The sequence below is a fragment of the Galeopterus variegatus genome, unplaced genomic scaffold, assembly GCF_000696425.1.
Source record: "Galeopterus variegatus unplaced genomic scaffold, G_variegatus-3.0.2 Scaffold47, whole genome shotgun sequence".
Taxonomy (NCBI): domain Eukaryota; kingdom Metazoa; phylum Chordata; class Mammalia; order Dermoptera; family Cynocephalidae; genus Galeopterus; species Galeopterus variegatus.
In genome coordinates, this window is record NW_007726158.1 from 626346 (window position 1) to 654195 (window position 27850).

Consider the following 27850-nt stretch of genomic DNA (forward strand, 5'->3'; position numbering starts at 1 on the left):
TCTACATTTTCCTTATTTTCTTTATTTTTTTATTTTAACTTCTCAATAGACATTATAGTTGATTTTCATGACCCTTTACCCGTTCCTCTTCCCTCCTCCCATTCTCCCCTCCCCCACCGACATCATATCTGTTCACTTGTCTTAAAAAGTTCAAGGAATTGTTCTGATTGTTGTCTTCTTCCCCCCTCCCTACCCTTTATTTGTTTGTGTGTTTATTTATTTATTTTTAGCTCTCACAAATAAGTGAGAACATGTGGTATTTCTCTTTCTGTGCCTGACTTGTTTCACTTAAAGTTGTACCTCTGGAAAAAAAAATGTTAATATAGTTTTAGCACCTTTATTTTTTCAAAGGCACATATTTAATGCCATGTATTTCTACAGCTAATATTCTAATACAAAATAATCTGCTCTCCTAGCCTCTTTAGAGGAATCCCGTGTGTATTCCCATTGTCATCAGTGGTACAGCAAACTCTCTTCAATGAAATACACTGATCATTTCAGCCTTATCTATTAATGTTGGAATCTCTGACATGGGTTAATTCATTTTTGCAAATGCCTTAGTTTTTGTACATTTAATTTTGCTATAGGTTCCCTATTATCTTTGACCAAAAATGATGTTACTTATACCATTTGCTCCCAAAGGAATTATGTACCAATTTTGTTCATGAATTCTGCAAGATCGTATTGATCGTTTATGTTTTACAGAACGTTTTTAAATTGTCCTTTCTACCTAACATGATTTATTATGATAAATTAGGGTCCCTACTGTACATTACAAACATACTATCTTAAGCCAAGTTTTACTATTAAAATAGTATGGTGGTGTTGACAAGTTCCTTGTTACATTTCCCAATTATTTTCAATGAATAGTTTTGGCTGAGGACTCCCTTATGGCTCCTAACTCTAAAAAGGCATCTTGTGGCAGGCAGTTCTTTTGCACTAGATTAGCCATTGTTTTGATCACCTCCCAAATGGCACATGTATAGAATGGTTGAAATACTGCTCTCAATACAGTTTTAAAACCAATTTGATATTTAAACTCTGAGAGAGGTATTAACCATGATGACATTTGAATTTTATTAGCTGTGTTTTGCCCTGCCTGAATCTCTTCTGCTCTGCCAACTTTACTAATACATTGGACTCATTTGAACTACGGTAACTTTTTGGTAAGTTTGGACTGAACAAATCTACCTGTCTTTAGAGACCAAGTTATAATGATTGGTTAAGCCAGTGCTGGCATTTGATGCAGTTCATTTCGCAACCCTAGGTAGATAATACAAGTTTGCATGTACATCTAATTTTATTTAATCTTTTAAAAATTGTTTAATACGTCGTGTTTGATGATGCAGTGCAATATCTAAAGGCTGGTGTCGAGATATGTTTCTGATCCTCTGAAAAGCTTTTCTGACCCAGTAGGCTGTGAACATTCACAATAGTCCTAGAGGCAATCCTCCATAAGTTATTGTAGGATGATAACTGCACTTGAATTATTTGCAGCAAAGAAAATTTGCAACATGCTCCAAAGTCGTCCAGCCAGTGGAATAGTATGGGATAAGAATCATCTGGTGGACAACAGAGATGATACACCAGCCTACATAATAAAATATTTCATATGAAGACCTTCATTAATAATACTGATATAATCACAGTAGAATCATTTGCTGAAGCTATCTCAAATTATGTAAATGGAATAAGATGAGAAAGAGCAAGTGAAAATCATCTGTAACTTAAAATTATGCTTTGTGAGTGCCTAATATCCTTCTGTCCAAATTCCTATTACAAAAATCATGGGCTTTGAGCCTATGAATTAGGAATTCAGAAAAAAAATACATTATTTAATTTAATGAAACAGGGAACTAATTTATTTAGAATATGAGATAATTGCAGATTTAAAAACCGTAGGCTTTGCTACCCCTCTCCTCCACCCCCCATCAAAAAAGATTGTTGAATGTTGCATGTATCAACAGTCCCTTTTTATTGCTGAGTAGTATTTTGTGGTATGCAGGTACTACTGTTCAACTATTTATCCACTGAAGGACATACAGATTGTGCCCAATTTTTGGTTATTATGAATAAACTTGCTATAAACATTAGTGTACAGGTTTTTATATGAACATGTCTTTATTTTTCTGAGATAAATACCTAGGAGTACAATTGCTGGGTCATATGGGAGTCGTATATTTAGTTTTTTAAGAAACCTCCAAACTGTTTCCCAGAGAGGCTATACATAAACATTTCCTGTTTCTGCTTTCAAGATTTTTGTTTTGGGTTTTCCAGAGTTTGACTATCATGTGTCTGGGTGTGAACTGCTTTAGGTTTACCCTGTTTGGGATTCATTCAGTTTCTTGAATTTATAAGTTTATGTCTTTTGTCAAATTTAGGAAGTTTTCTGTCATTATTTCTTCAAGCACTTTTCTTTTTCAGTGTGCTTTCCTTTCTCCTTTTCTTTTGGAACTTGGATGACACAAATGGCTGGGTATGGGGGGTGGGGATGTCTCGGCTCCCTATTCTTTGCTACTGTGGTTGAGGAGTGGAGCTACAGGTTTGAGGTTTTATTCCTGTGGCATTGGCTAAAGAAGTACTATTGTCTTAAAATTTTCTGCCTTGTTAGGCTTGATTTCTCTGGCCCTTTGGCAAGAAAAAGCAGGCTCTTGTTGGAGCTTTTTAAAAATCCGTACCCCTTGGAATTTCTGAGTTGTGGGTGTCTTCAGCTCCAAGTCTGGTATATAAGAGACCAAACAAACAAACAAAAATGCTATGTCCTTTCAGCTGTTCTGCTCCCTTTCCACCTTTCAGAGTCTTCTTATGTTTGTAATATGTATAATGTCCGGGGTTTTTAGTTGTACTTAGTGGTCAGGAAAGGAAAAAGTATCCCTCCCATTGCTCCAACTTCCTGGAAACAAGTTCAAAAGCATAATATTTTAAACGCTATGGTGGTTACATTTTCTATTACTACAATAGAATCTTTTTAAATACTTACCTAGAGGTTTTGATTTCCTTTTATCTATTAGCTCCTAAGTGAATTCCTGGGACATACGATCATAATTTGGTTTGTGGATACAAAAAGAATTTTAATCTGATTCAGTTATAGAGAGAAAATAACATTTCCTTTCAGTCAGTAATGATATCAAGAGGATATGTAACTCCATATCAGGTGAATTAGACGTGAACAAATCACATTAGATGTAGGAAGGTGAAAAGATGAATAAAAATAAAGAGATTTGGGCTTAGCTTTGATTTGAATACCGAAGACTAAAACAACTGGAATATTTTGTATTCTCACAAGTGGATAATTGTGCATTTGCATAGTATAATGCCACAGGTACCTTCCATTATTATTCCAACCATCTTTAAATAAGGAACAAAATAAAAGTATATGATTTCAGTTGCAGGTCCTCAGACCTATGATAATAACACGAGTCCCTATTCTCTGCTTTGTGCCTCGTTACTCCCCTTTTATCACCCAAACTCCTCTGAATTGGGCAATTTCCTCCTCCCTGAACATAATCTACATCTTCAAGCTCTTTTCTGAGCTCTTCTTGGAAGATGTCCTCTGCACCTCTCCTTTCCCCTCTTGACTCCTCAAAGCCCTCCCATCTGTCCAGGACTGTCTCAACAGTGACAACCTACAGCCTGTCTTGGGAATGGATTGCCAGTTCTTAAGAGAAGCAACACTTTAATTCAGGATTAATTCAGTATTTCTTAATGAGCTAGAATTACTCAAGGTGCAAGGCTTAGCAGGAAGGGAGGGAGGACGTACAGGGCCTTAGCATTCTTTGTTGGCAGAACAGGGAAATGAGGTAAGGAACAGAGGAGGGAAACCACCTGGTAAACATCAGCAAGCTACCAAGAGCTCACTGCTGGCATCAATTCTGACTACAAGTGGTGGGAAATGAGGCTAGAAAGGAGGCTAAGTATCACATCAGGAAGGATTTGTATTCTGTGAAAAATTTTATTCTTTTGCAGGGGGTGCTCCTTAAGCATGTCATGTAGAAAAATGGCATAGTTAGATTTGCATTTTGATACACACTCAAAGCTGCTAATTATGGCCCTAATCTGCCAGCACAGGTTTGATTTTCTTTGCTCTAGTGTGACGTCCCCAGACTCTCATCAGATGGAATTACTGGCTCTTACCTGAACACAACCCATACCTTTCTCACCTGATGATCTCACCCTAAAAAAGCAAGTCCCATTTTACCTCTCATCTGCAGAAATATATACAACGTTCTTCCAAGGGTGGTTGTGAGGGTTAATGAGCTAACACATGAAAGCATTCGGTTTACTGCTTGTCACTCAGTTGACATACAATTTTCTTCCTTCCTCCTGACAATTTACCTAGTCTACTTCAAATCACAATTATACATGTATCATTACTACAATATTGCAAATTCCTTAAGGTTAGGACTGTATCTAAAAAAGTGGCTCTAATGAGGGGCAATTTTGCCCTTTAAGAAACATATGGCAAAGTCTGAAGACATTTTTGACTGTCTCAATTGTTAACTGTCTTGATTATAGGATGTTACTGGTTAAATATCACAACACCTCTGACAAAAAGGAATTACCCAACCCAAAATGTCAGTGGCTCCAGAGTTGAGAAACCTCGGTTTAGTTCATCTTTGCAGCCCAGATAACAATTAGCAGAGCTGCACATTATAGGAGGCATTCAGAATTATTAGAAATTGTTTGGAACCCCTTCTGTAGGTAAATTTTAGGAATTGCTATTGGGGAACTAAAATTAAATTAGAAATTTATATAGTATAGAAAAATTGAAAGATTGCAGAGTTTATGAATCTTGATTAATTTAGGGGAAACAAATTTCCATCTGTATTTAAAAGTGACCAATTTAAAAGCTAAAGTTCTCTTAATCAGCAAGCTTTTGTAATGAAATCCAGCAGGATTTACTTTTATATCAAAGGAGCTCCCCTGATAGTTACAGAATGTAACTGAATACAATTAAAAGATCACTCACTGGTAAGCAGAATACAGTGTCTCAGATGCATTCTGGGAGAGTATACTTAATAATCTAGAATCTAGTGACACTTTAATGAGAAGTTAAACTTATTGGCCCTGAATCTCAGAATTTAACAGTGCTTGTTACCTAGATTTTTATTTCAAAGAAATAAAGTGATGTGTAAAAATTTTAAAAAGTTCATCATTAGGAAAAAATTGTTTCATAATTAATTCAACAAGGATTTAAAACTGAAAAAAAAAGATAAACTATTGATAAATCTTTTAGCCACCTATATTAAGCCTCCACTTAATATGGAGGGAAAAAATGGAGCTATAGGCAGTACCCCAGGGATTTAACCGAACAGGTAACCTCTTTACCTAGACACAGACCGATCTAAGCACCAATGACAAACTACCCATGGGACTAGGTCACTCAGTGAACAGAACATTTTCATGGGTGCTAGTGGATAAAAGATTAAGAAGTGTTAGTATAGTCTCCATTTTTCCACTACCCATGAAAATGCTCAAATCACTGTGTGATTTTTGTTTGGTCAAACCAAAATCTTTACCAAAGCAAAATAAGAGACACTAGTTTTTAACTATTACACTGTACTCTAAAAATAAGTTCCATAAAAACAGTGGTCCTGATTATTGTTACATAAGGAAGTAGTCTTTACTATCACTGTTTTATTGCCAATAGCAACATATAACTCAAAGAGAAAGATGCTGATTTGATGATTTTTTTAAAAAAAAGAAAACTAATTCTGCTAATCTAGCATCAGTGGCATTCTTATTTGGCTCTTTATTATGTGTTCTGGTTCAGATACTACATTTGGCAGTAGGAGATTAGGGGGTTCACATTTTCTTTTATCCAAAATCCGAAAACAGAAGCCCTTGAAGACTGTGTTGTGTAGGTCTTCTTCCCCAGCTGTTCCTCCTGGACGGTCACTGCTGCTTTCTCGTCTGTCCCAGGATGACCATTGTTTCATCCCATGCCAGTTCTCTTTGGGAGACAGCTAGAATCTGCCAGAACATACTTTCTCCCTCAAACCCAAATGAGACATTTTCTGAAGTTTCTTTTAACTGGCCTTTGTTTCCAAACAGTTCCGCACTCATTATATACCTATTAGTGTCCCCTCTTAAAATGTTTCGCTCCCCTCCTAGTAGATCACTATCTGCCGCCTACTGAGAAACTTCATTAGGCTCTTACAGCGGCTCATTTTCCCCTGTGCTTTAGCTTCCTGATTGAAGCACACGGCCTTTTCTAATGTTCCAGTTCCCACATTAAACATTGTTATGTGGGGTCCAGACTCAGCTAGATCAATGGCTGTCTGAAATGTCACTGTGAATAATCTGCATCACTGTTCTGAGGACATACCTTTAAGAATTCCCTCGAACTGGATTATTTTTGCAAAAGGAAAAAAAAGTTTTTCACTTCCCAGGAAATTATATTCATTTGTTTCCTTTGACCAGCACTTATGATTTGACTAAATAAATATTATCTGATATGAAGAAATTCAAAACCATTCAATCTGAGGGGATAGATATCTAATGATTTTGCTGTGCTCCTTCACGGGCACCAGTTTCAGTGAGCAAAGACTTCCCTGACCACAAGCACCTTTTTGTAGATTGTTTCAAAAAGGACGATGTGACATATGCAATCCCAGATTCCGTGCATTGTGATGACTTTCCTTACTTAGAGCTGTCCACCTCATTGCTATTCTGTACCATGTCCTCTTATTTAAGTGTGCCCCGGTTCCTGTGATAGGTCTAAATAAGGGTTTTGTTCTTATTTACAAAAAGCCCATGCAACATACCTTGGAATCCCCTTAATAATTTTCCCTTAGAACACTTTTCTGTTGGTCAATGGGAGTCCAAGTTTAGAGTCTTAGGCTCTGGGTGGATGAAAAGTAAACTAGAAGTTGACTGGCCCAAATAAAAATGTTAATCCATTAAAGAGAAGCCATAATTCTTTTTCTGCACCTAAAATAATTGTTTTAGATTGCCTGACAATGAACAAGTCTTACACATAAATGCAGATCAGAGAAAAACAGGGCATTATATTCATTTATAAGGCACAGGGATGTCACTTGAATCAAGAATCCGCGCTGGAGTCAAGGGCCGGTCTGATGAATCCGTCATTTTGGAACCCTGAATCTGGTTGTAAACTGCCTGTCTTTGAAAAGCCACTTCCCCAGTGAGGTCCGGTTCTGTTTCCTGTGCCTGATGTCTAAAGCATCTCTGTTTTGTTTCAGCTGGCAGGGTTCATCTACGCCTGCTACGTTGTGAAATGTATAACTGAAGAAGAGGACAGCTGTAAGTATTAAAGCTCTATTCTGTTTCTTCCAAGTTCAAAGCATCTCTACTACTTCCTACCTAGCCTTCCCTTTCCTTGGACAACAATTCCTCAATACATCATTAAAACAGGGAATAAGCCTTTGGTACACTTCGGGCTAAAATGTTTTTCATAAAAGTGTCCAGCACATTGAAGAAATGGAGAAACACCCATTTTGAAAACATACTTCTTTCTTTTCCTTGAAAGGCATTTTAAAATCTATTGCTCTTCTACCTTCAATCCAATGAATCTTCAAGCAAGCTAATTATAATTTTTAAGACTTTCTGGGAAAGATTTCTATTCTTCAAGAGTTTGAATGATTTACTAATGTATCTCAAATCACCAAAAAATAAAAAATGATTGCTCTTCTAGGAGGGCATATAGAGGGAAGACTGGAGATAGAAGTGATTTTAAAATGCGGTTAACTTGGCTGTTTTCTTTTTATAAGCTGTTTATTAGGTATTTATAATGAATTAGTTTCACCCAAGACTACAAATTTCAACAGTCAACAATTTGCAATAATTGCTAAAATTCTCAAGAGAACTGACTTCAGAATAAGTCAGGGAATTTGTCTTTAGGCAATCAAATGTTCATATGTCCTTTTTGCTCCCAAAATTTGATAAAAATGGCTACGACTCTGTGTCAGAGTCTTAGCATTGAGTCCTTGCTTGATCCAGAGTGTAGACAGTGTAAAAGCCTCAAAGTGGCTCTGCTGTCCTCTGCTGTTCCAGACATGGAGGGTAGAAGGTTTTGCTCCTTCTTTGTCCCACTCGAGTGTAAAATAGCAGGACTGAAAAAAGTATTTCTATGCTCTCTGGGTACTATCATAGATAATTGCCCATGCAGCTATATTTACTCTGAAGAAAAATCAGAATCGGGAATAATTTTTCTTGATTTCCAAAAATATTCATAATATTGGGTTTTCAAGACAGTGGAGAAAAAGTAGAAATTTCCCACTGATGATTTGAAGAAAAAGAACAATGGGGAATATATGTTTCTTCTTCACTTTCCAATCATACTAGAAAGGAAGAGGCACTATCAGGTGATTAATTTAAAAGAGACACTTTTTCAATCATACTCATACATAATGTAAAATAAGGAATATACAGAATATACTTTATATTGTTTTGTATGTGGAAGAAAATGATGGTCCTTTCACTAAATAAGCATTTGTGAAACACTGCTCAGTCTATCAAGTGCTATGTCCACTATGGAGATTTTTAAGATGAGTAATACCCAGTCTTTCACCTCTAGGAAGTTGTCAGCTAGTAGGGAAAAACAAACCTGTGAACAAATAATTACAATAAAACTCTGTAGAGTATATAGTGGGTAAAGAGAGGAAAGAGATCAGGAAAGGCTTCATAGAGAAGGACACTCGAGCCTGGTCTTGAAAGTTGAATAGGTGTTTTTTGGGTAGCTGGTATGGAGTAATGTGGTCCTGGGCAAAAGAGGAGAAAGCACAAAAGGGATATCACAACCAGATTAAAGTGACTGAACCGTATCCTATGCTAGAGGCAGGCACCTGGAGAAGATGGAAAAAAACAAGCATAGATTAGATAGTGGAAAAATGGGTGTGAAAGTTTAAGGAGTCGGAGCTTTATTTTGTATGCTACAAGGTAAGCCAGGTAGTTTTTAAAAAAGAGAGAGAGAAAATAGCACAATCAGAAATGTACTTTAGGGGCTGGCCTGGTGGCGCACTCGGTAGAGTGCGGCGCTTGGGAGCGCGGCGGCACTCCCGCCGAGGGTTCGGATCCCATGTCGAAACCGGTCCGCTCACTGGTTGAACGCAGTTCTGGCACGACACTGAGGGTTGCGATCCCGTTGCCGGTCGTGGTACGGGTGCGACACTGAGGGTTGCGATCCTGTTGCCGGTCACGAGAAAAGACAAAAAAAAAAAAGAAATGTACTTTAGAAAAATTATGCTGGCATCAGTATGGAGAGACTAGGGAGGGAGAAAGATTAGGGAAAGGAAGACCAGTTAAGACACCATGAAACCATCACACATTGTACACAGTTATTGAAAACCAACATTGTACTCCACATATATATATATTTTACATATTATATATATTATATATATATAAAAAATAAATTATCTTTAAAAATAATTAAATAAAGGCATATGGTCAGATTAAAAAGAAATAAAAGACACCATGAATATAATTGAGATATGAGACGATGAGGATCTGGACTAAGACCGCTATTGGAGATGTAGAGGACAGATACGATATGAGACGTGCAGAACTGATGTGACTGATGGGCTGTGGATGGGTGCTGCAGTAGGGGAAGGAGGAGACTGGTAGATTCCTGGGTGTCTGGCATGAGCTCATGGGTAGATGGAGATGCCACCTGAGGAAAGTAAAATGGAGATAAGACAATTAGTTCAGGTTGGACAGGTTGAGATTGAGGTTCCTAGTGAATATACAGGAAAAGACATCTAGTAAGTAAGTGTCTTATGTGTGAAAGATTGTTCAGACATTAGGAAGGGTAAAATATATGTGGATTTTTAAACGTATGGACTCCACAAACTACATAAGTTCATTCAGATATTATCATTTGGTGTCAATGTGCCAAGTCCTTGATGAAGAGAAAGTCCACAGGTTAATGTTCATATGGTAGTTTGGGATTTCCCTGGACTATACTTTCACAATTATGCCAGTGCGTGTTTATCTTCAGACAATGATTGCTGACACAACAGATCTCCAACACAGATCTCTCTCCGTAACAGCACCTCTCAAAGGGGATCCTAGAAATGCTAGTTCCACAAGATTACTGTTCCAAAGAAGATTATTCCAAACCCATATAAGTTTGACACTGAAAATTTAGAATGCACATTTGTATATTAATATCTTTGAGAGTAACTCAATAAAGAAGTATGTACAATTTTTTCTAATCCACAGTTTTGTTTTAACCATGTTACCTCAGGTGAGGTACAGTGAGGTCAGATAGAGATCAAAAAGAAAAACCAGAAAGAGTTTCACAGTTTTATTATACTTATAGTTCCCCGGGACAAGCACAGCACACCATGCAAGGCCACTCAGAAGAAGCACCAGGGTCAGCCACAAGGCAGAGAAGGAGAGTTGAACCTTTACTGTGGTTCCCACAAGAAGAAATGGGCAAAGCAGGGTTGGCAGATTTAGGACTGGCTAACTATGTTTGAAAGTGAAGTACCCATAAAATTCAGGTACCCTGTGACAGTCAGAGCATATAGTTTAGGGCCATCCAGATGTTTTGGGGTGAGCCATGGTTTACTTGGGAACGGGGAACAGCTAATGGTCACTCTGTAGATGTTAAAGAATCAATTCACAGAAATTAAAAGTGTGGTTAATATAAGTCTCCCAAATATTTAAACACAGAGCCCCTTTTTCTTCCTAAAAATATCTTAATATTCCAAAGAATTAGAATTACAGGGAAGTAGTCTTAAAATTCTTAGATTAAGTTTTGGCCAAAGCCATGTAAATCCAAGGGGATTTGAAATCACCAATATCTTTTGGAATATCAACTTTACCTCCCAATCATCTGATAAACTTTTTTCCAAAAGACTCCAAAGACTAATGTGTTCATTTTTACGTGTATCCTGATCACAACCCCTTATCTGCCTTCATGAATCCAAAATACAAGCAGACTTCATATAGTCAAGTTTTCTAATTTTAGCTTTATTTCTCAGTGGGCAAATATGAACTATTCTTCTATTTTTATATCCGAGTAAACTGACACCTTCATGGGACTAGTAAGCATCCCAGATTAAATGCTCATTTGGGATGTTCTCTGTCTAGTGGCCTTTGGTGACTTCCAGTTAGGTTCATTTACTTGTGGTCATTCACACCCAGACAATTATGAGTATTTGTTGGATGAAATGCTTTGAGTTGGTATTTTCCACATATTATCATTGTCTTGGTCAGCTGTCTATATCTATATGTTCACCTCCAGACACGTGCCTAGACATATGACTTCCAATGCTCCAGAGTAAAGAAGGTTTTAAATTTCTGTCTAATTTCTGGTAATTGTATTATAAAGAAAATTATCTTGATCCTTATGAAGCTTGATGAAAGTAAAAAAAAAAATGCTATCAGGTAGCAAGCCCTGAAGTATGAGAGAATTTTGATGTATGTGTAAACACTGAGAGGAATCTCTGTGTCTATTTTTACCTGCTATGGCTTTGCAATGAAGCATCTTAAGAGAAGTGCAGTGACAGGAGTAGGTGCCAGCTACCTGCTTGCCAAATTGGTTAAGTGTCCATTCTTAAGAGCCTCATGAGGAACAGAGGACAGTTCTGGTTCTGTGACTTGTGCTGGAAATGGACTGTGGAGATAAGGGCCCAATTATGGCAACTGGACAAATTAAGTAGTCTTGAAGTCAATACAAAGCTAACCAGCTATGTGCTCAGTTCTGATACCTCAGGTCTCACAGCAACAAGTGCACCCGGGGAGCCCCAGAGGAAAGAGGCAGAAACCTCCGGGGAGCTATGGAGAGGGTTCAAGCTCCATGAGCAGACTGAAGCTTTGACTCCATGGTATGGCAATAAATCATTGCCGAAACAGAGAGAATTAAACTCAAGCACATCAGACGCCTGAGACTTTTTTCCCCTTATTTTATCTTTCTAAACAGTATCTCATTTGCTTTTCTAGAGCCCTATTTGATTAATATTTATACAGGCACTGTCTCAGTCCATTCAGCAGCTGTGACAAAATACCATAAACTGGGTAGATTATAAACAACAGATTTTTTTTTCTTGTGGTTCTGGAGGCTGAGAAATCCAAACTCAAGGAGCCAGTTTATTTGGTGTCTGGTGAGGGCTTGTGTCCTGGTTCATAGATGGCACCTTCTCACCATGTCCTCACACAGTGGAAAGGGAGCAAGGCAGCTATCCGGGCCTCTTTTATACTGGTCACTAATCCATCTATAAGGGCTATGTCCCCTAAAGGCCCCAGCTCCTAATATCATCACATTGGTGATTAGATTTCAACACATGAATGGGGGGATGCAAACATTCAGAATATAGCAGGCACCTTACTGCAAAGTTTCATTTTTTGTTCCCCCCACGTCCCCCCAAATGAAAAAGGCTGGACCTTGAAGTTTACATGTCTGACCCTTTAGTTATCTAAGCCAGAGCCACAGCCTGGAGGGCTAGCTGGCTGTGCAAACTCATGGGACACCACTGCCATCTGCTGTGCCTACCAGAACATAACAACCCTCAGCGCAGAGATCCCAAACAGAAAGATGGAGACAATCCTTCCCCCACATATTAGTTGGCTAGGGCTGCCGTAGTAGCAGACCATTAACTGGGTGGCTTGAACAACAAAAATGTATCTTCCCACAGTTCTGGAAGTTGGAAGTCCAAGATCAAGGTGTAGACAGGTTTGGTTCATCCTGTGCCTCTTTCCTTGGCTTATAGACAGCACCTTCTTGCTCTGTCCTCACAGGGTCTTTTCTCTGTGTCTCTTCATCTTCTTATAAGGACACCAGTCTTTTGGATTAGGGACCTATCCTTCCAACCTCATTTAATCTTAATTACCTCTTTAAAGGGCCTAGGTCCAAATACAGTCACATTGGGTGTTAGGCCTTCAATATATGAATGGTGTCGGGACACAATTCAGTCCATAACACACCACACCTAAACACACACACACACACACACACACACACACACACACACACACACACACACACACACACACACCATGTGGTTCCTGGACATTTGAAATTATCTATGGAACACAGAATGGGGTTAGCCACAGCTCACTGGCCCTTCAAATGCCTGTGGGTGGGGGCCTCCTGCCTGGCTCTGTGCTCACTGCCCCCCAGGCAGCCGTTCCCGGACAGCGTCTCCTGCTGTGGGATGATCTGACGTCAGAGGAGGAGCTCCCCACCAGAAAAAAAGATGAGACCCCTTCTCTAGAGGGTGTGCCTTGACCCTTGAACCCTATTTGATTGGAGCAAAGATGTGTCTTTGGAGAAAAGGCTTTCTCCAGGAGAGCAGACATCCTCGCTGCGCTGGCTTTGTGGCAGGGTGCTTCATTTGTCATCTGTCACCAGCCAGGCTGAGGCTTCCAGTCTCTTCTATTCTCCTCTACTTGTTCTCTTGTACAATGTTCTGTGAAAGAAATAAAATGTTTGGAGATTCCTGGTCTGGCGTCTTTTATTACAAATGAAGCTCTTCTCTCTCACTTAATCCTCAGCTCTTCTACTGAGGACAAACCGGTTGTCCCCTTACAGTGACAGAACTAAGAATTTTCCTTTCTGCTTCATTAGCACTGTTAGATGTGACAATTAAAAGGAAGCCACGCTGGGCCGGCCTGGTGGCGCACTGCTACAGTGCGCCGCTTGGGAAGCGCGGCGGCCCTCCCGCTGAGGGTTCGGATCCCACATACAGACCGGCCGCTCACTGGCTGAGCAAGATGCGGGTGCGACACCGAGGGTTGCGATCCCGTAGCCGGTCCCGGTCCGGTACGGGCGCGACACTGAGGGTTGTGATCAGTTGCTGGTCACGAAAAAAGACAAAAAGGGAAAAAATAAAAATAAAAAACTAAAAGGAAGCCACGCAGCCTGGAAAATATCACTAATCCACGACAGAAAAAGAATATCATGTGATTTCTCAGTTTTTATTGTGTTTTCTTTTTTTTTTTTTTTTCCCCTTTTTGTCCTTTTTTTTGTGACCGGCAACGGATCGCAACCCTCAGTGTTGCGCCCGCACCAGACCGGGACCGGCAACGGGATCGCAACCCTCGGTGTCGCACCCGCACCTCGCTCAGCCAGTGAGCGGCCGGTCAGTATGTGGGATCCAAACCCTCGGCGGGAGCGCCACCGCACTCCCAAGCGGCGCACTGTAGCAGTGCGCCACTGGGCCGGCCCATATTGTGTTTTCTTATAAATCTTTTGCTTAATAGTTAAACTAAAACTAAATATGGTCCTCTAGCAAATGGGTCCATTATTCTAAGTAGTCACTATCACTTCTAAAAGAGATTCAGTGTATTTGCAAATGTTATTAAATATTGAAATCATCTACAGAAAGAGGTAAAATGTCATTTTTCAAATAACGTATTAAGTGACTTATTTTGAAAGCAATATTGAAAATGAATTCCAGATGTTTAAAGTTGGAGTTAGACACATACACGCGTGTCCCCACCGACCAAGTACAAATGCATAACATCTGTCCCAAATTCTCCCAAATCAACCAGCCTTGGGATAAAGGACACAATCAATTTATTGAATCTTTCATTTGAAAAGAAAACCACAGGAAATTATTCACTTCTCTAAGGCTAATAATTTTCTGAGATTTTTTTGTTTGATTTTTCTGCTAAAGCCTGCTGGCCTACACTTCTCCGTATTGAACTCCATTCTGTGTGTTTTGATTATTTTTCCAGTCTGTCAGGATCATTGAGTTTAAAGGCAATTTTCTGAGGACAATCACACATTCTCACCTATGGGGGAGGGTAGACATGGAAGCAAGGAGGAGACCTCCCCCTTAAAAAATACTTGTTTCTTCCTGTTTATTAAAAAAATGCAGGTTTACTGCAAAAAGTCTAGAAAACATAGATAAACAAAACAAGAGAATTAAAATGATTTAATTCTGAGCTTTGATTCTCAGTTAATATTTTGGCATATTATATGTCTCCCTATATTTTTCTCCCTTCCTTCCTTCCTTCTTTCTTCCTATCTATCTTTCTTAGTATCTGGTTGTTAGGGCCATACTATACATTTTGTTTGGTAACCTAAGCTTTCTTTCCTGTTATCTATTAACCACTCTTTAAACATAACCTAAAAGGTGGCAATTAGCAGTTCAGAAAAGATGCCAAGCTTTGTGATGCCAAGTTGAGAAGAATGTGCCTATTTTATCTATCAAGTATCATACTCAAGCAATCAAATGAAAGAGTAACATATTGTTAGTATATTGTTGCTTTATCATCTCTTTATAACATTTGCTTCAGGAATGTGAAGGTGACAGTGAAATAATTTTGTCCATATCTGCCAGTTTCCCACCAAACCAAAATTTGACGTTTCTTTCCTCATCTCTAAACAGGATCACATATTATTAAAGCCTGAAGGTGCAAACAGTGAATGCCACTAACCTCTAGCTATGCTTTGCAGAATCCTAGTGGGGCCTAGGTGAAAGGAGGTGTCACCTTGCATCTTTTCCAAAAACCTCCCAAGCATAGAAGTTTTTAATTTATTTAATTTTATATCTTTTTATTCCAGTTAATATTTGTTTTGAACTATGAATTTTTCAGGGTTTAAAATAATGGAAAACCACTGCCTACTGCTCTATTTCAGCACCTTAATTTTACAGACCCATAAAGATTAAATGACTTGCCCATAGTCACTGAACTCATTCGTGAACTTTTGACATCTGATATAGTACACGCTGACTCCCTCAGGATAAAAGAGTATCAGGGGATGCCGTCAGGATTTACATCCATCTTGTTACCTGCTATAATCCTTAGCATGTAGCATATCCCCAACCCAGAGGAGGATTCAGTAAGTATTTGGGAAATAAATGAATGAATCAGTCAGCTCTCCACAAACATTTCTTTAACTATATGGAAACTGCTAAGGAAATGTGACATCGCCTTAGACCTCAGCTTATTCTAAATAAGTGAATAACCAATTAGAATAAAACGCCTTTTGTTGTTTTATAGACAAATGGAAGAAAAAGGGAAAAAAAAAAAAAAGACATGCTGCCATATATAAAAATAAGACTGAATAAGTGATCAGCACCTGAGACAGATGCCTACAAACACATATACCTCCTGACAATCACATGCAAGTTCCAATTAGTGGCAACAGTCACTGTTACTTTACCATAGTTTATCTCTAACAGTGATGCGTATCATTTTCACATTGTCTCCCCAAGTGAGCTAGCGCTGGTCTTTTCTTCAGCCTACAATTAAATTGCTCCCTCTTGTGGTCAATTAAGAGAAAGCACATGAGCTCTGTTTTTTAATTTGGGTTACGTCGAAGTGGAGCGTGATTCTTCAACAATCACTTATGTTCTCCCTTCTCTCATAATACCACCTCCATTTTACAATATTGCTTTTCACTTGTACACACACACGCCCCCCCCACACACACACTATGTTCATCTTGAAGTAAATCTAATGTTTCCAAGTCAAAAATATGAGGAAAAAGAAATTGATTCATTCTCTATCCTCTGCTGATTCAGAACAGTCAGAACTCTGTTTCTAGAGAATTAACGTAGACCTCTGAATAATATAGACAATATTTAGATAAGCAAAGGAGGACCTTTGGCTAAGGTGTAATAAAAGAGGTACTTTATGCAGAAAGTATTTCTGGCAGGGTGAACTAAAGTTAGCCAGTAGATGAAGACCATTCAAGTTGTTTTAATCAGCCTCAATAGAAAAGAAAGCCAGAGCATGTGAATGGGAGAAGTGGTGACTTTTACAGAAATGACTGAAAGAAAAATCTACCATTTTCATTTTTCTGCTACTTCTTACTGTGGTTTGGACACCCAGTGCGCCCTTCTTAAGTGTTCTCTGCTTGCTTCTTCACCGTCTTTCTATACTCGCACTGATATAAAGGACATGAGAAAGCAGCTAAGTTGCAGAAAAAATAGCATGTTTTTAGCACCAGAATATTGATATACATGCTCACAAAATAAAGTTGCTGGCACCCCTTAGCCCCATTTAGTAAAACAAAAATGAGAGCAAGACCAAGAGCTGGCTCAGGAAACTGAACTCTAAAGCACCGCAAATCAGACATGCTGAGAAGACGACATTCCAAGTCAGTCTTTTGATAAATGATGTTGGCTGGTGTCCACCTCCTTATGTCCAGTTTTGGAAGTGGCGTCTAATAGAAACAGAAGGCTGGGCTTAGCGCTCTCCTTTTTAACAACAGGAAGGCTAAGAAACACTAAATCTCTAAGGATGGCCACCAGGTTATGCGGAACGAAAACATCTGAGCCGAATAGCCTTACACGTAGCTGCTGAAAGAGCGCCTTGTAAAGAAAGAAGAGAGCTTGGGGCAAACCCTCAGTCCTGTGCAACATTTAAATGAGGCTGATCTAGCAGAAGCTGCTCGGGAGGCCTCCGCTGTGATTGGTTGGCATTGTGTGGCAGGGAGTGAAAGAGAAACAAACTTAAAGCTCACAGGAGGTACAGTTTGTTTAAATAATAGAAAGTAATTAGGCTGAAGACAAAAATCAGTGATGGCATTTTATAATTACAATTAATTTAAAGGTTAATTTCCTTTGGCGCTAAAATCTTGTTTAAAACATTTACCAGGAAAGGAAATTAGGATGTTACTATCAAGAGGCATAGAGTGCTTCTGGGAATCCATGGCTATTATCACTTGAAAATTAGGTTAGGCCCAAAGTGGGAATTTCAATTCATTTTTGTGTATAATAGATGATGGTCAGGCCTCAGAGTCAGCGGGGTTAGCTGGGGCAGGCAGTGTAAAATATGCATTTCCTTGTTTGTTTATAGGATTAATTGCAAATGTTTTCAACAAAGGAACCTACTTTATACATGAGCAATCCTGACACAAAAAGAAAATTGGCTATGGTTTGCTGCCTTTGTAACTAATGAAGTTGATGTTAAAGGAATTCCCAAGAGCGAAGGTGCAAAGGGAAACAAACAGTCACGCATTCACACACCTTCACCACTGAATTAAGTTGAATGGGGGCAGTGTTTCTGTTGGCTCAAACCTGTCGATCCTACTCCCTCTCCCAGGCCCCACCTTTTTCATCCCTCTGCTTTCCCATTGAGATCTGTGATGCCTCAGGTTCCAGGTTCCAAATGCCATATATGTATATCCTATATCAGTAGCTAATCTCCCTGGAAACTTGCTTAGTAAAATCAGTGCATGATAGTAACAGCCAAACAGACAGGATGTCTTTGCACTAATTTTCCCAGTTACTATGTTTTTGCAGAATTGATCATTTTGAATATGTCATTGCCACCATTGGCATGTAAACCAAGCCCAGAAATATGAAATCGTACAGCAGCATCATAGAGTGATGAAAAATATTAGCGATACCTACTTTGATCCCCTAATTTTACAGTTAAGGAAAGAGACACTCAGATTGACTTGCTCAGAGTCAATCATTTAGAGGCAGAACTGGGGGCAGAACTTAAGTCTCCTAATTTTAAGTATCCTTTCCACATCACTTCACTCTGATACCCAAGACAGATTCTTTCAACAAATACTTATCAAACAACCATTCGGTGGTAGATTGTGTGTTAGTCACCAGGAATAAAGCAGGTAACCAACTAGATACCATTTTTGCCTTCATGGTGCCTTCAGTCCAGCACACAATTTAATTGAGAAAGAAAAATTGCAATAAGGTGTGATGAGAGTTCAGACAGGTAAAGTATAGGGTGCCAAGCAAATGCACCTCAAGAGAAGCTCGTGAGTTTCGAGACAAGGAAATTCTTCCCTGAGGAAGGGACATCTCAGCTGAAACCTAAAGGGGAAATCTGAGGGCTATGTAGAATTTAACAAAAATAGGCATGCCTCTTTTAAAGAATACTGCTTTGGGGATCCATACTGATCAAAGGTTCACCAGAACTCTCACAGGAATAATCGTAAGTGTTTTCAATGAGCTCGATATAGCAAATCTAGTTTCAACTTTCCCAAATAGCAATAAAAATGTTAGAGTAACCACTGGACATTCTTTTTCCTTGAAACTGCTGCTATTGTTCTAAAAAGATGATTAATTTAGGAGTTTTGTGATTTTCCTTTCTGGAAGCTGTAAAATGACACAAAGATTATGTTAGCAAAAATTATAAGGCAAGAAGTAGTTCTCTAATGGGTGATTATAGCATGCATGTTTTATTTTTTTCTTTTCCCTAAATATGCATATATTAATGTGACCACAACACTAATTAAAACTGCTGCATTTACTGGACTGTGCATTCTAAATACGAGGGTATTTCAAAAAGTTCATGGAAAAATTCGCATTACCTTTTAATTCTATTTTTCCATGAACTTTTTGAAGTATCTTCCTATACCCTGGATGTCAGCTAGGACATACCCAATCAAGTCTAACTAGCTCAACTGCAGCTCTCTCCAATTTCATCTGAAAGGCATGTTATATATAATTGAAAGCAGTCCTAACAGGGGAGAACAAAACAAAGACTGGTGAATCTAATCCATGCAAATGGCATGGCACAAGGTGAGCCGAAGCACATTCGAGGTGAAGTTGGCCTTATTTCATCTTATTCTGCACACTTCTTCACATTTCTTGAAAGAATCAAAGGTGTCTGGATACTTAATTTACATTTCTTACCCCTCTTGTCACCACTCACTTCAATCTATCCCCTTCACACCTTTTATCACTCCACCTGGATCACCTTTATTATGGCAGGACAAGCCTTGTCTAAGACCATCAATTCTGAAATCCTCACCTCGCTGTAAACTCCTATCTTTTCTTCCTCCTCATTCTCCTCCCTAACCTCCTGGAGAATTTCTTCTTCACCTTTATTGGGGAGCTCCCTTCCACTGGATCCTATTTTTCCTTATGTTTTGAATCGTTTCACTCATCCTCTCTCTCCAGGGTCACAAAGGTGGTGGAGCTCTCACTAGCACCCTTGGATTCCTTCCTCACTTACACTTCCTTCATGCTTGGATTTTCAACATCCATGCCTGATGAGCCTGAGACTCAATTTCTCTGCTTCTGATCCTGGGTAGTGCTGCATTGGTGGAGATACTCACCAAACCCCGCTGCAAATGTGTGCTTGCCACACTCAGCTGGATGCTGTCTACCACTCCACAATGCTTTCACTCTTTTCCTATCAACAATGTGTCACACTCACCAAACGACCTGTTCCAAATCTTTCCAGGCTCCTTAAACCAAGTACTCAAACCTGAGAAGGTCAAAGCTATCAAATACAAACTCGTTTGGTGTCCCCCACAGAACTTCAACAATTTTCTATACTGGCAATTATTCTTCTATCTCCTTGCAACCCTGACCAAATCTGAGAACAGGTAAGCTTTTCCTCTGCAAGGTAATCCATCCACTAAATTTTGATCTCATCCCCAAATCTGCCTAATCCCAGACAGTGAGCTCTCAGTGGCTTTATTCTCGACCACTCCACTGAACAGTTCCTTTTGTCTACATGTGTATCAAAACCTCATAGATCACAAACCAGGCCAGTCCCAGTCTCTATCTTTTCTGCTAATACACAAGGTGATTTCCAAAAATATTTGAAGTATGGGAACTCAGTTCTATATAGGTTTTTTTTTTGTTTTCTTTGTTTTAACATAGAATATCTTTCTTTTTTCTGCATTATGTCAAATGGGCTATTCTTGATGCTTGTCAGATCACAGTTAACCAATTAAGTGAACATTTGAAGGTCTCTGTAGACCTAACTCTGCTCCACTCCACTTCTGCTGATGACTTCTACACTTCTGTCTTTCCAAACAAAATTCTAGTAAACTCTAACATAAATTTCTTTTCTTTGAGCCTAATCTCCATCTATTCTCCTTGCCTGGAAATTCTAATCCTCTCAGTAAAGAGCCTAAATATGCATTTTAAAGCATAATTCCCATATTCCTCTTGCATAAATTCTTCTCAAAAAGAGATGAGATCCAAGATTTATCTATAGTGTATTTTAAGTATACAAGCTTCTAAGTATTACACGCATATGACACCTGATTCTCTCAAGAGCCCTATAAATTGAAATTGTTTAATTATTCTCACTTTACAGAGGAAGAAATTAAGGCTTAGGGCAATTGTGACCTGGCCATGGATACAATGTGGTAGGAAGTAAAGACGCAATCTGAGCACAGGTCCTCTGACTTCAGAGCCCCTCAATCTTTATGCTACTGCACTGCTTTCCTGTCATGTGTCAAGTGGTGGCATTATATTATTAGAAGACTATCTGATAACAATATCCTGATTTCAGCAGAAAACCATTATGTGATGCTTAAAATTTTGCCTAAGACATTGCCCTTACTGAAAATTGACAGAAATAGACAAGAGTAAGAAGACAAAAAAGTTTATCAAATGGAATTTATATTTCATTTTTTATTAGGTCTTTAGGGAAAAAAAGCTTAAAGTGGTGATTCAAACAATTTCTAACTGAAGAAATTTTTTATTATACCATTGAGTTGTTTTTCGCTTTTACTTTTTAGCATGCGTGAATGTGTTACCTAAAGATCTGCTTCTGATACAACTAAGAAGAAAACATGGAAAAATAGGACCCTAACACCCTGAGAAAATACATTTGATAAATAAGGCTAGGAAGTAAAGCATCTGCAGTGATTTAGCTAATAAGTCTCATTTTACTCATTGGTTGCTTTGCCTGCTAGAAGCCCTCTTTGGCCTAACACTTCAGTGACCTTTCTGGTAACAGCAGGATAAAGTACCCCTATAAAGGACTGTGTTCTCCTAATCAGAAAAAAAAAAAGCTCACCAAAAGATTTTATCCCAGACTGAACACCTCAAGCTCCCAGTCAGCTTGCATTGCTGCTACCAAGTAAGTATGAGCAAGAGAAAGGTCGTTCTTTTCAATCTGGGCTACAGTTCGTTATGTTCTAAATTCCGTTTGTGCAACTGGAGGTAGGTACCCTTGAAATTCATACCTGCAGAGATAATGGATAGGAACTCTATTTTCATAGGCCCACACAAATTCTTTAATGTCTTTCAATGAGTTTTTCTAAATATTTAGGTTTAGCTTTCTGTGAACCGCCTATTAAATTTTCCCTTAATGGTTTTTTTCAGCTCATTCTCCAAAAGGGAGTATGTTGACTAGAGGCTTTGTCATTAATAACCAAGGGACAATTTTATATTACAATACCTCATTGCTGATATGTATCTTAAAAGGTAGTTTTAGTTTTGCTGAACTCAGTGTTCATGATTAAGAAGTTCAACTAAAAGGGGGGCTCATAATAGGCAATACATTTTAGCAAAGAATATATATTCTAAAAGCATTTTTTCTCTTACTTGATAATTTCTAAATCCCACTATTATTAATGTTATTAAATCATAGTTATTAAACTGATATGGCGCTTTACTAATTTAAAATAATTGAACTTCCCTGTGCCTCCATAGGTCAGTAGATATACACACATCCATATTGCAGGTAAGAAAACTAAGGCCAAAAGAAAACACTACAACAATTGCAAAGAAAATGATAACATTCCTAAATTGTCTTTTGGAGATGATAGATATGTCTATTACCTTGATTGTGGTGATGGTTTCATGGGAATGTCTGAACTCATCAAATTGTATACATCAAATACATGCAGTTTTTTGTACATCAATTATATTTCAACAAAGCTGGTTTAAAAAAAAAAATCCTGATTTGTCTTCAGAGGTCCAAAAGCAAATCCCTCAAATGAGGCAAAGAATAAGTACAAATTTTATTTTGTCACCTTCTTCCCAGTTGTGTGCCTCTATTTAGGATGTTATGAACTGGCCACAAAGAGGACGATGCTTTTCCTACCAATTATCAACATGTGTAATACTTGATAGCATTCCCCTCTCACCTGGTCATTTTGATGCTAAAGCATGTCCTGACCTCTTTCCTTCCACTCTCTTGGCCAAAGAGAATGCAGTGGTGGCTCCTTGCCCCTGGTGTTCAAAAAGTGTCTGACACACCTAGGCAGAAACTAACACTCTAGATCATTGCCTATACAAGGTCCTCCCCTTATTACCATCCAAGGCCTAATGGAGGAGAGGATAAAAGCACTCAGTTAAATTTCACTTGGAAATTTTATTAGCATCTTTCATGCTTCAATCAATTGCTTTATTTTTCTTTAGAACCTAAAGGGTCTACAGAGTTTATTCAGTGAATATGATTTCCATGAGCCAGAAACTGTTCTGGGTTCTGGGGCTACTATAATGAATAATAGGAAACAGTAAGTTTCGTGCAGCTTACCTCATAGCAGTAGAGGCAATCGACAAATCAACGAGTAGATTTCTCGTATGTCAGGTGGAGACAGGTTGCAATGAAGCAAAAAAAAAAAAAGCTGAGTGAGGAGAGAGGAATTCATCTCTAGATTTTCAAGAAGTTCCCAATTGGCCTTGCACCAATTACAGTTACATTTCTCTTTTCCCAAGTGTTTCTTGGACCTTGTCACTTAGATGTGCCACTTATAACTTAAATTCTACATTTCCAAAAGGGAGCCAAGCACCAATTCCCTCCTCACATTCTTTTTGAATTTGTTAAAAGCAGCAACATTCCCCTAGACAACATATTTTGAAAGTCAACTTTTTTTTTTTTACTATTTTTCTGAAAATGCAATTTATTTATTTACTTACTTATTTTTGTGTTGTAACATAGCATATCTGTGGGGTACAGAGTTGAATGTCAATACCTATGTGCAATATGTGATACTCAAGTCAGGATAATTAGTGTATTAAACAATATGCATTGTAATCGTTTTTCATGGCCCTTTACCAATTCCTCCCTTACCCCTTTGAATCTTTCACTTTACTCCCCTCTCTCTATGTTCAAACACTTGCCATATCCTATGTTTTCTGCCTCTCTGTCCATTTATTTCTCAGTCATCGACAGCTTTACATTCTCCTTCTCCTAACTCTAATTCAGGCCGTGGGTAATTCCTCTGTCTGTCTTTCACATTTTCTGTTAAGCATTGAAATAACATAAGCAATATGTCAAGTTGCTATAAAGGAAACATCCCTCCTTACTTCAAAAAACATCACTGTAATAAGAATCATACAAGATTCTTGAGGGCTGAGAATGTAAATAATTTTCAGAAAAAGATTGCTTAAATGCTTATTTGGTGCCTTGTGTAAGTCATCAGACACAGCTTAAATGAACTAAACCTTGAAGGATGCTAGTCCCATCACCTCTTAAAGATACATTACAGAAAACCAAGGCACCTCATTGGTAACTATCACTGGCAAATCTAGCACAGGTGGTTTCTGCACCAGTCATTGCTCTCATCAGAATACTTGCAGAATATTAGATTGGAGATGGGAAGAAGAGAAAAGAATAAATTTTCTGGAAAGAAGGCATTAAAGATCCTAGAGAACAAATAACAAAAGGAGGCATCTACAACCAATGGAGGACTCAAAACAAGAACTAAAAACTTTTGTTTAGTGAATAATACAGAAAGAAAACCAAACAAAAGCCTAAAGATTTTAGATTTAATCCAAAAGGTGATTTGATATCTTTGATCACCTTTGATAACCTTCCAAACATTGACTGGAATAGCATGAGTGAAAAGCAGAAATCACTTTTTCAATATACTTAGGAAGAAAATAAAATACCTGGCTTCTGTTTTCATCCTCAGCTGTTTGTGGCCTTAAGCAGTAAATCTGTATTTATTTGTAAAATGAAGATAATTATTTCTACCCACCTCACAGTAATATCGTGAAGATAAGTTACATCATTCGAAAGGGCTTTAGGAATGACTAAGTATTTTGCAAGTATCAGGAATTTTTTTTTTTGATGAATTAAGGAAATTCTTGATTGATAAAGAGGTACTCTTTTTAAATAATTCAGAGATGGCCTATAACCCAAACATCCATCCAGCTGCCATCAAAATCAGTTGGAGAAAAATCTGTAAGATGTTTCAGGACCCCTATTATTCAGAAAAGTTTTATAGAATGCAGTAGCCTATTCAAAGCCTGAATGTAATTCTATTAAAGAAACTGAAAACAAACCAAAGAGGTATTAAGGGAAACTTAAAGATGTAAGCTCACTCCAATAATTCAAGTTTTTGAGAGGAAAATAATACTTTCTTCTTCCTCTGCCCTCCACGCACATGGGACCCCAAAGAAGGATTTCACACATAGTTGTAGGAACCTTCTGTAAAAGTCAAGAGGAATCATGTCTACCTGTGCTGACCACCATAATCCTAACTGTAGTGATCAATTGGACCAGCTGATTCCTATTCCTCTCCCTTAGGTCATCCAAACAATGAGAATAAATGTGCATGGAAATCGACCAAACACAATTTCCTTAGCTGTGAACTCAGGCATGTTTATAAAATAAACTATAGAAAATATGTCCTTTGATTCTGGTTTAAATTTGAATACCTCTTCATGAATGGAATGGTAAAAACCCATCCCGGTTATATTCGGAGCTTCTTATCTGGGTTCTGGGTCGCCCGCTGTTGGAACCTTTTCTACACCCAGACCCACCTGAATGGGCAGAAGAATCAGAAGAATCACAGTCCTTCCATCAGAGTTAGTGCTATCCTCTCCAATAGGGTAGTCATAAGCCAGCTCCACCCACCTACACACCATACAGATCACAGCTAATAAAGAGCAACCCCCAGACAATACAAGATGCATTCACAGCACATTCTCAGAACACACCTCATTTCCCTCCCGGCCTTTTCTCCTGTCTTGGGAAGGTCTACATTGTTCCCGATTCAAGCTTTGTTTCCTGTTTTTGGTCCTAATTATATTCACTAGACTTGAAGATTCATCTTGTCCCTTCAGATTGTTCCTTGGTTCACTCCAAGATTTTTAGCTCATAATCCCCATCTAGCTTTTTCTGCCATTCATCTCAAACCCTTGAAACAAGCTAGTAAAATATTTTAAAACAACAACAATGACAATAATAATAACAACAACCACACTAATAAACCTGAATTTGACTTGGATCTCGATTTCAGTGAAGGAGACTGTCTTAGCCGGTTTTCTATTGCTTACAACACAATACCCAAAACTAGGCAATTTATACAGAAATGGAATTTATTTCTTGCAGTTTGCAGGCTAGGAAGTCCAAAGTTGAGAGGGCATATCTGGGGAGGGCCTTTTCCCTGGTGGGGACTCTCTGCAGAGTCTCAAGGTGGTGCAGAGCACCATGGTGAGAGGGCAAGAGTATGTTAGCTCAGGTCTCTCTTTCTCTTCATATAAAACCACCAGTTCCACTCCCATGATAGCCTATTAATCCATTAATTTAGTAATCCATTAATACATAAAAGGATTAATTCATTCAAGAGGGCAGAGCCCTCATGATCCAATCACCTCTCAAAGGCCCCACCTTTCCAATACCATAGTTTGGATTTCCCAGCCTCTTAGTACGGTTACAATAGGGATTACATTTTAACATGAGTCTTGGTGGGGACAAATATTCCAACCATAGTGCAGACCTTACTGAATATACCTGCCCTGATCTCGATCTACTCTAACCCACTCTGTTCTCCATCTCCCTGGTGGAGACCATCCTACTACTAAAAGGGAACCTCAGGAAACTAGTCCCTAATTAAGTCTCATTGTTGACAAGAGCCCACCCACATAAATCGGAATTTAAGCACTATCTACAATGACTCCCCAGTGTTGAACAATAATTTCTCAAGGAACAGACTTTAAATGTAGTCATCATTTAATTATTACATAGCTCTTATTGTATTGTTTATATTAGCTAAGTTACAAATATGGGCAATTTAGAAAACAAAAGAGGTTTGCTCTCTTTTAATTTATCTTCCATGGCATACTTGTTATAGCTCTATAGTTGTTCCAAATCAAGAATATTCGGTCTCCCTTTCTGCTACACTGCATGACTTAGAAGAATCATAAAGAAAATCCTGAATTTTTTGAGGGGCTCTTAATTTTCTTCTTCCACACCCCCTGTCTCATCCTGGGTTCTCCATTCTCTATTTCATTTTATCATCACATCAGTTATCTGAGATAAGTTTGTAATTCCCATTTTAAGAGATATTAAGTGATTTGCCTAAGGTCCACAGCTGGAAAGTTGATGAAGCAGTATTTGAACCCTGGTCCTTCTAACATCAGGGTCTCAGTTCTTTTCATTAGACCATTCCACTTTTGATGAGAAGAGAAATTTTGCCTCAGAAAAAGGTTTTCCCATGCTAAAAATAAATGTACTATCAAGCCATGAAAAGACATGGAGGAAGCTTAAATGCGTATTACTAACTGAAAGAAGCCAAGTAGAAAGGGCTATGTGCTGTATTATTTCAACTATATGACATTCTGAAAAAGGCAAAATTATGAAGTAAAAAGATTAGTGGTTGTGAGGGATTATGGGGGAGGGATGTATGATTAGGTGGAACACAGAGGACTATTGTGATGCTATAATGATAAATACCTGTCATACATTTGTCAAAACCCATAGAATATACAACACTAAGAATGAACCCCAACGTAAACTGTGGGCTTTGGGTTATAATGATGTGTCAATGATTGTAGGTTCAATGATTGTAACAAGTGTACCATCCTGCCTATTCTGGCATGGCATCTTGATGGTAGAAAAACATTGTGTTTGTGTGGGGACAGGGAGTTTATAGGACTTCTCTGTAGTTTCCACTCAATTTTGCTGTGAAACTAAAACTGCTCTAAAAAAATACGTCCTTCAAAAAAAAGAAAAAAGTTTCCCCACTGCACGGAGATCATGGACTTTCTGTTATTTCATACCCTTCTCCAATTTCTACCTGTAGCTTGCTAGGATATTAACAAGAGAACAAAAACTAGACTAAGTAAACCAACAGAATAAGATAATAGAAAACTTTTTGCACAGTACTCTTAGTATTTCCTGTACCAATTATTATTGCTGCCAAAACTTAATGATGTTTTATTAACAACCATTTATTATGCTCATAGATTCTGTGGATTAACAACTCAGACAGGCACAGTGAGCATGTCTTGTCTCTGTTCCCTGATGTCAG

At 38.4% G+C, this 27850-nt stretch overlaps 1 protein-coding gene across 4 annotated transcripts in view; it reads left to right on the top strand.

Moving 5' to 3' along the window:
- NKAIN2 (Na+/K+ transporting ATPase interacting 2) overlaps window positions 1–27850 on the top strand; it is a 546946-nt gene that overhangs the window by 510994 nt on the left and 8102 nt on the right. For all 4 annotated transcript variants that reach the window (XR_550452.1, XM_008572446.1, XM_008572438.1 and 1 more), the window contains one exon: window positions 7206–7266. Coding sequence is in view for 3 of the 4 variants with exons in the window: in XM_008572446.1 (XP_008570668.1) it covers window positions 7206–7266 (61 nt within the window). In the remaining variant the exon portion in view is untranslated. The remainder of the gene's footprint in view (window positions 1–7205; window positions 7267–27850) is intronic.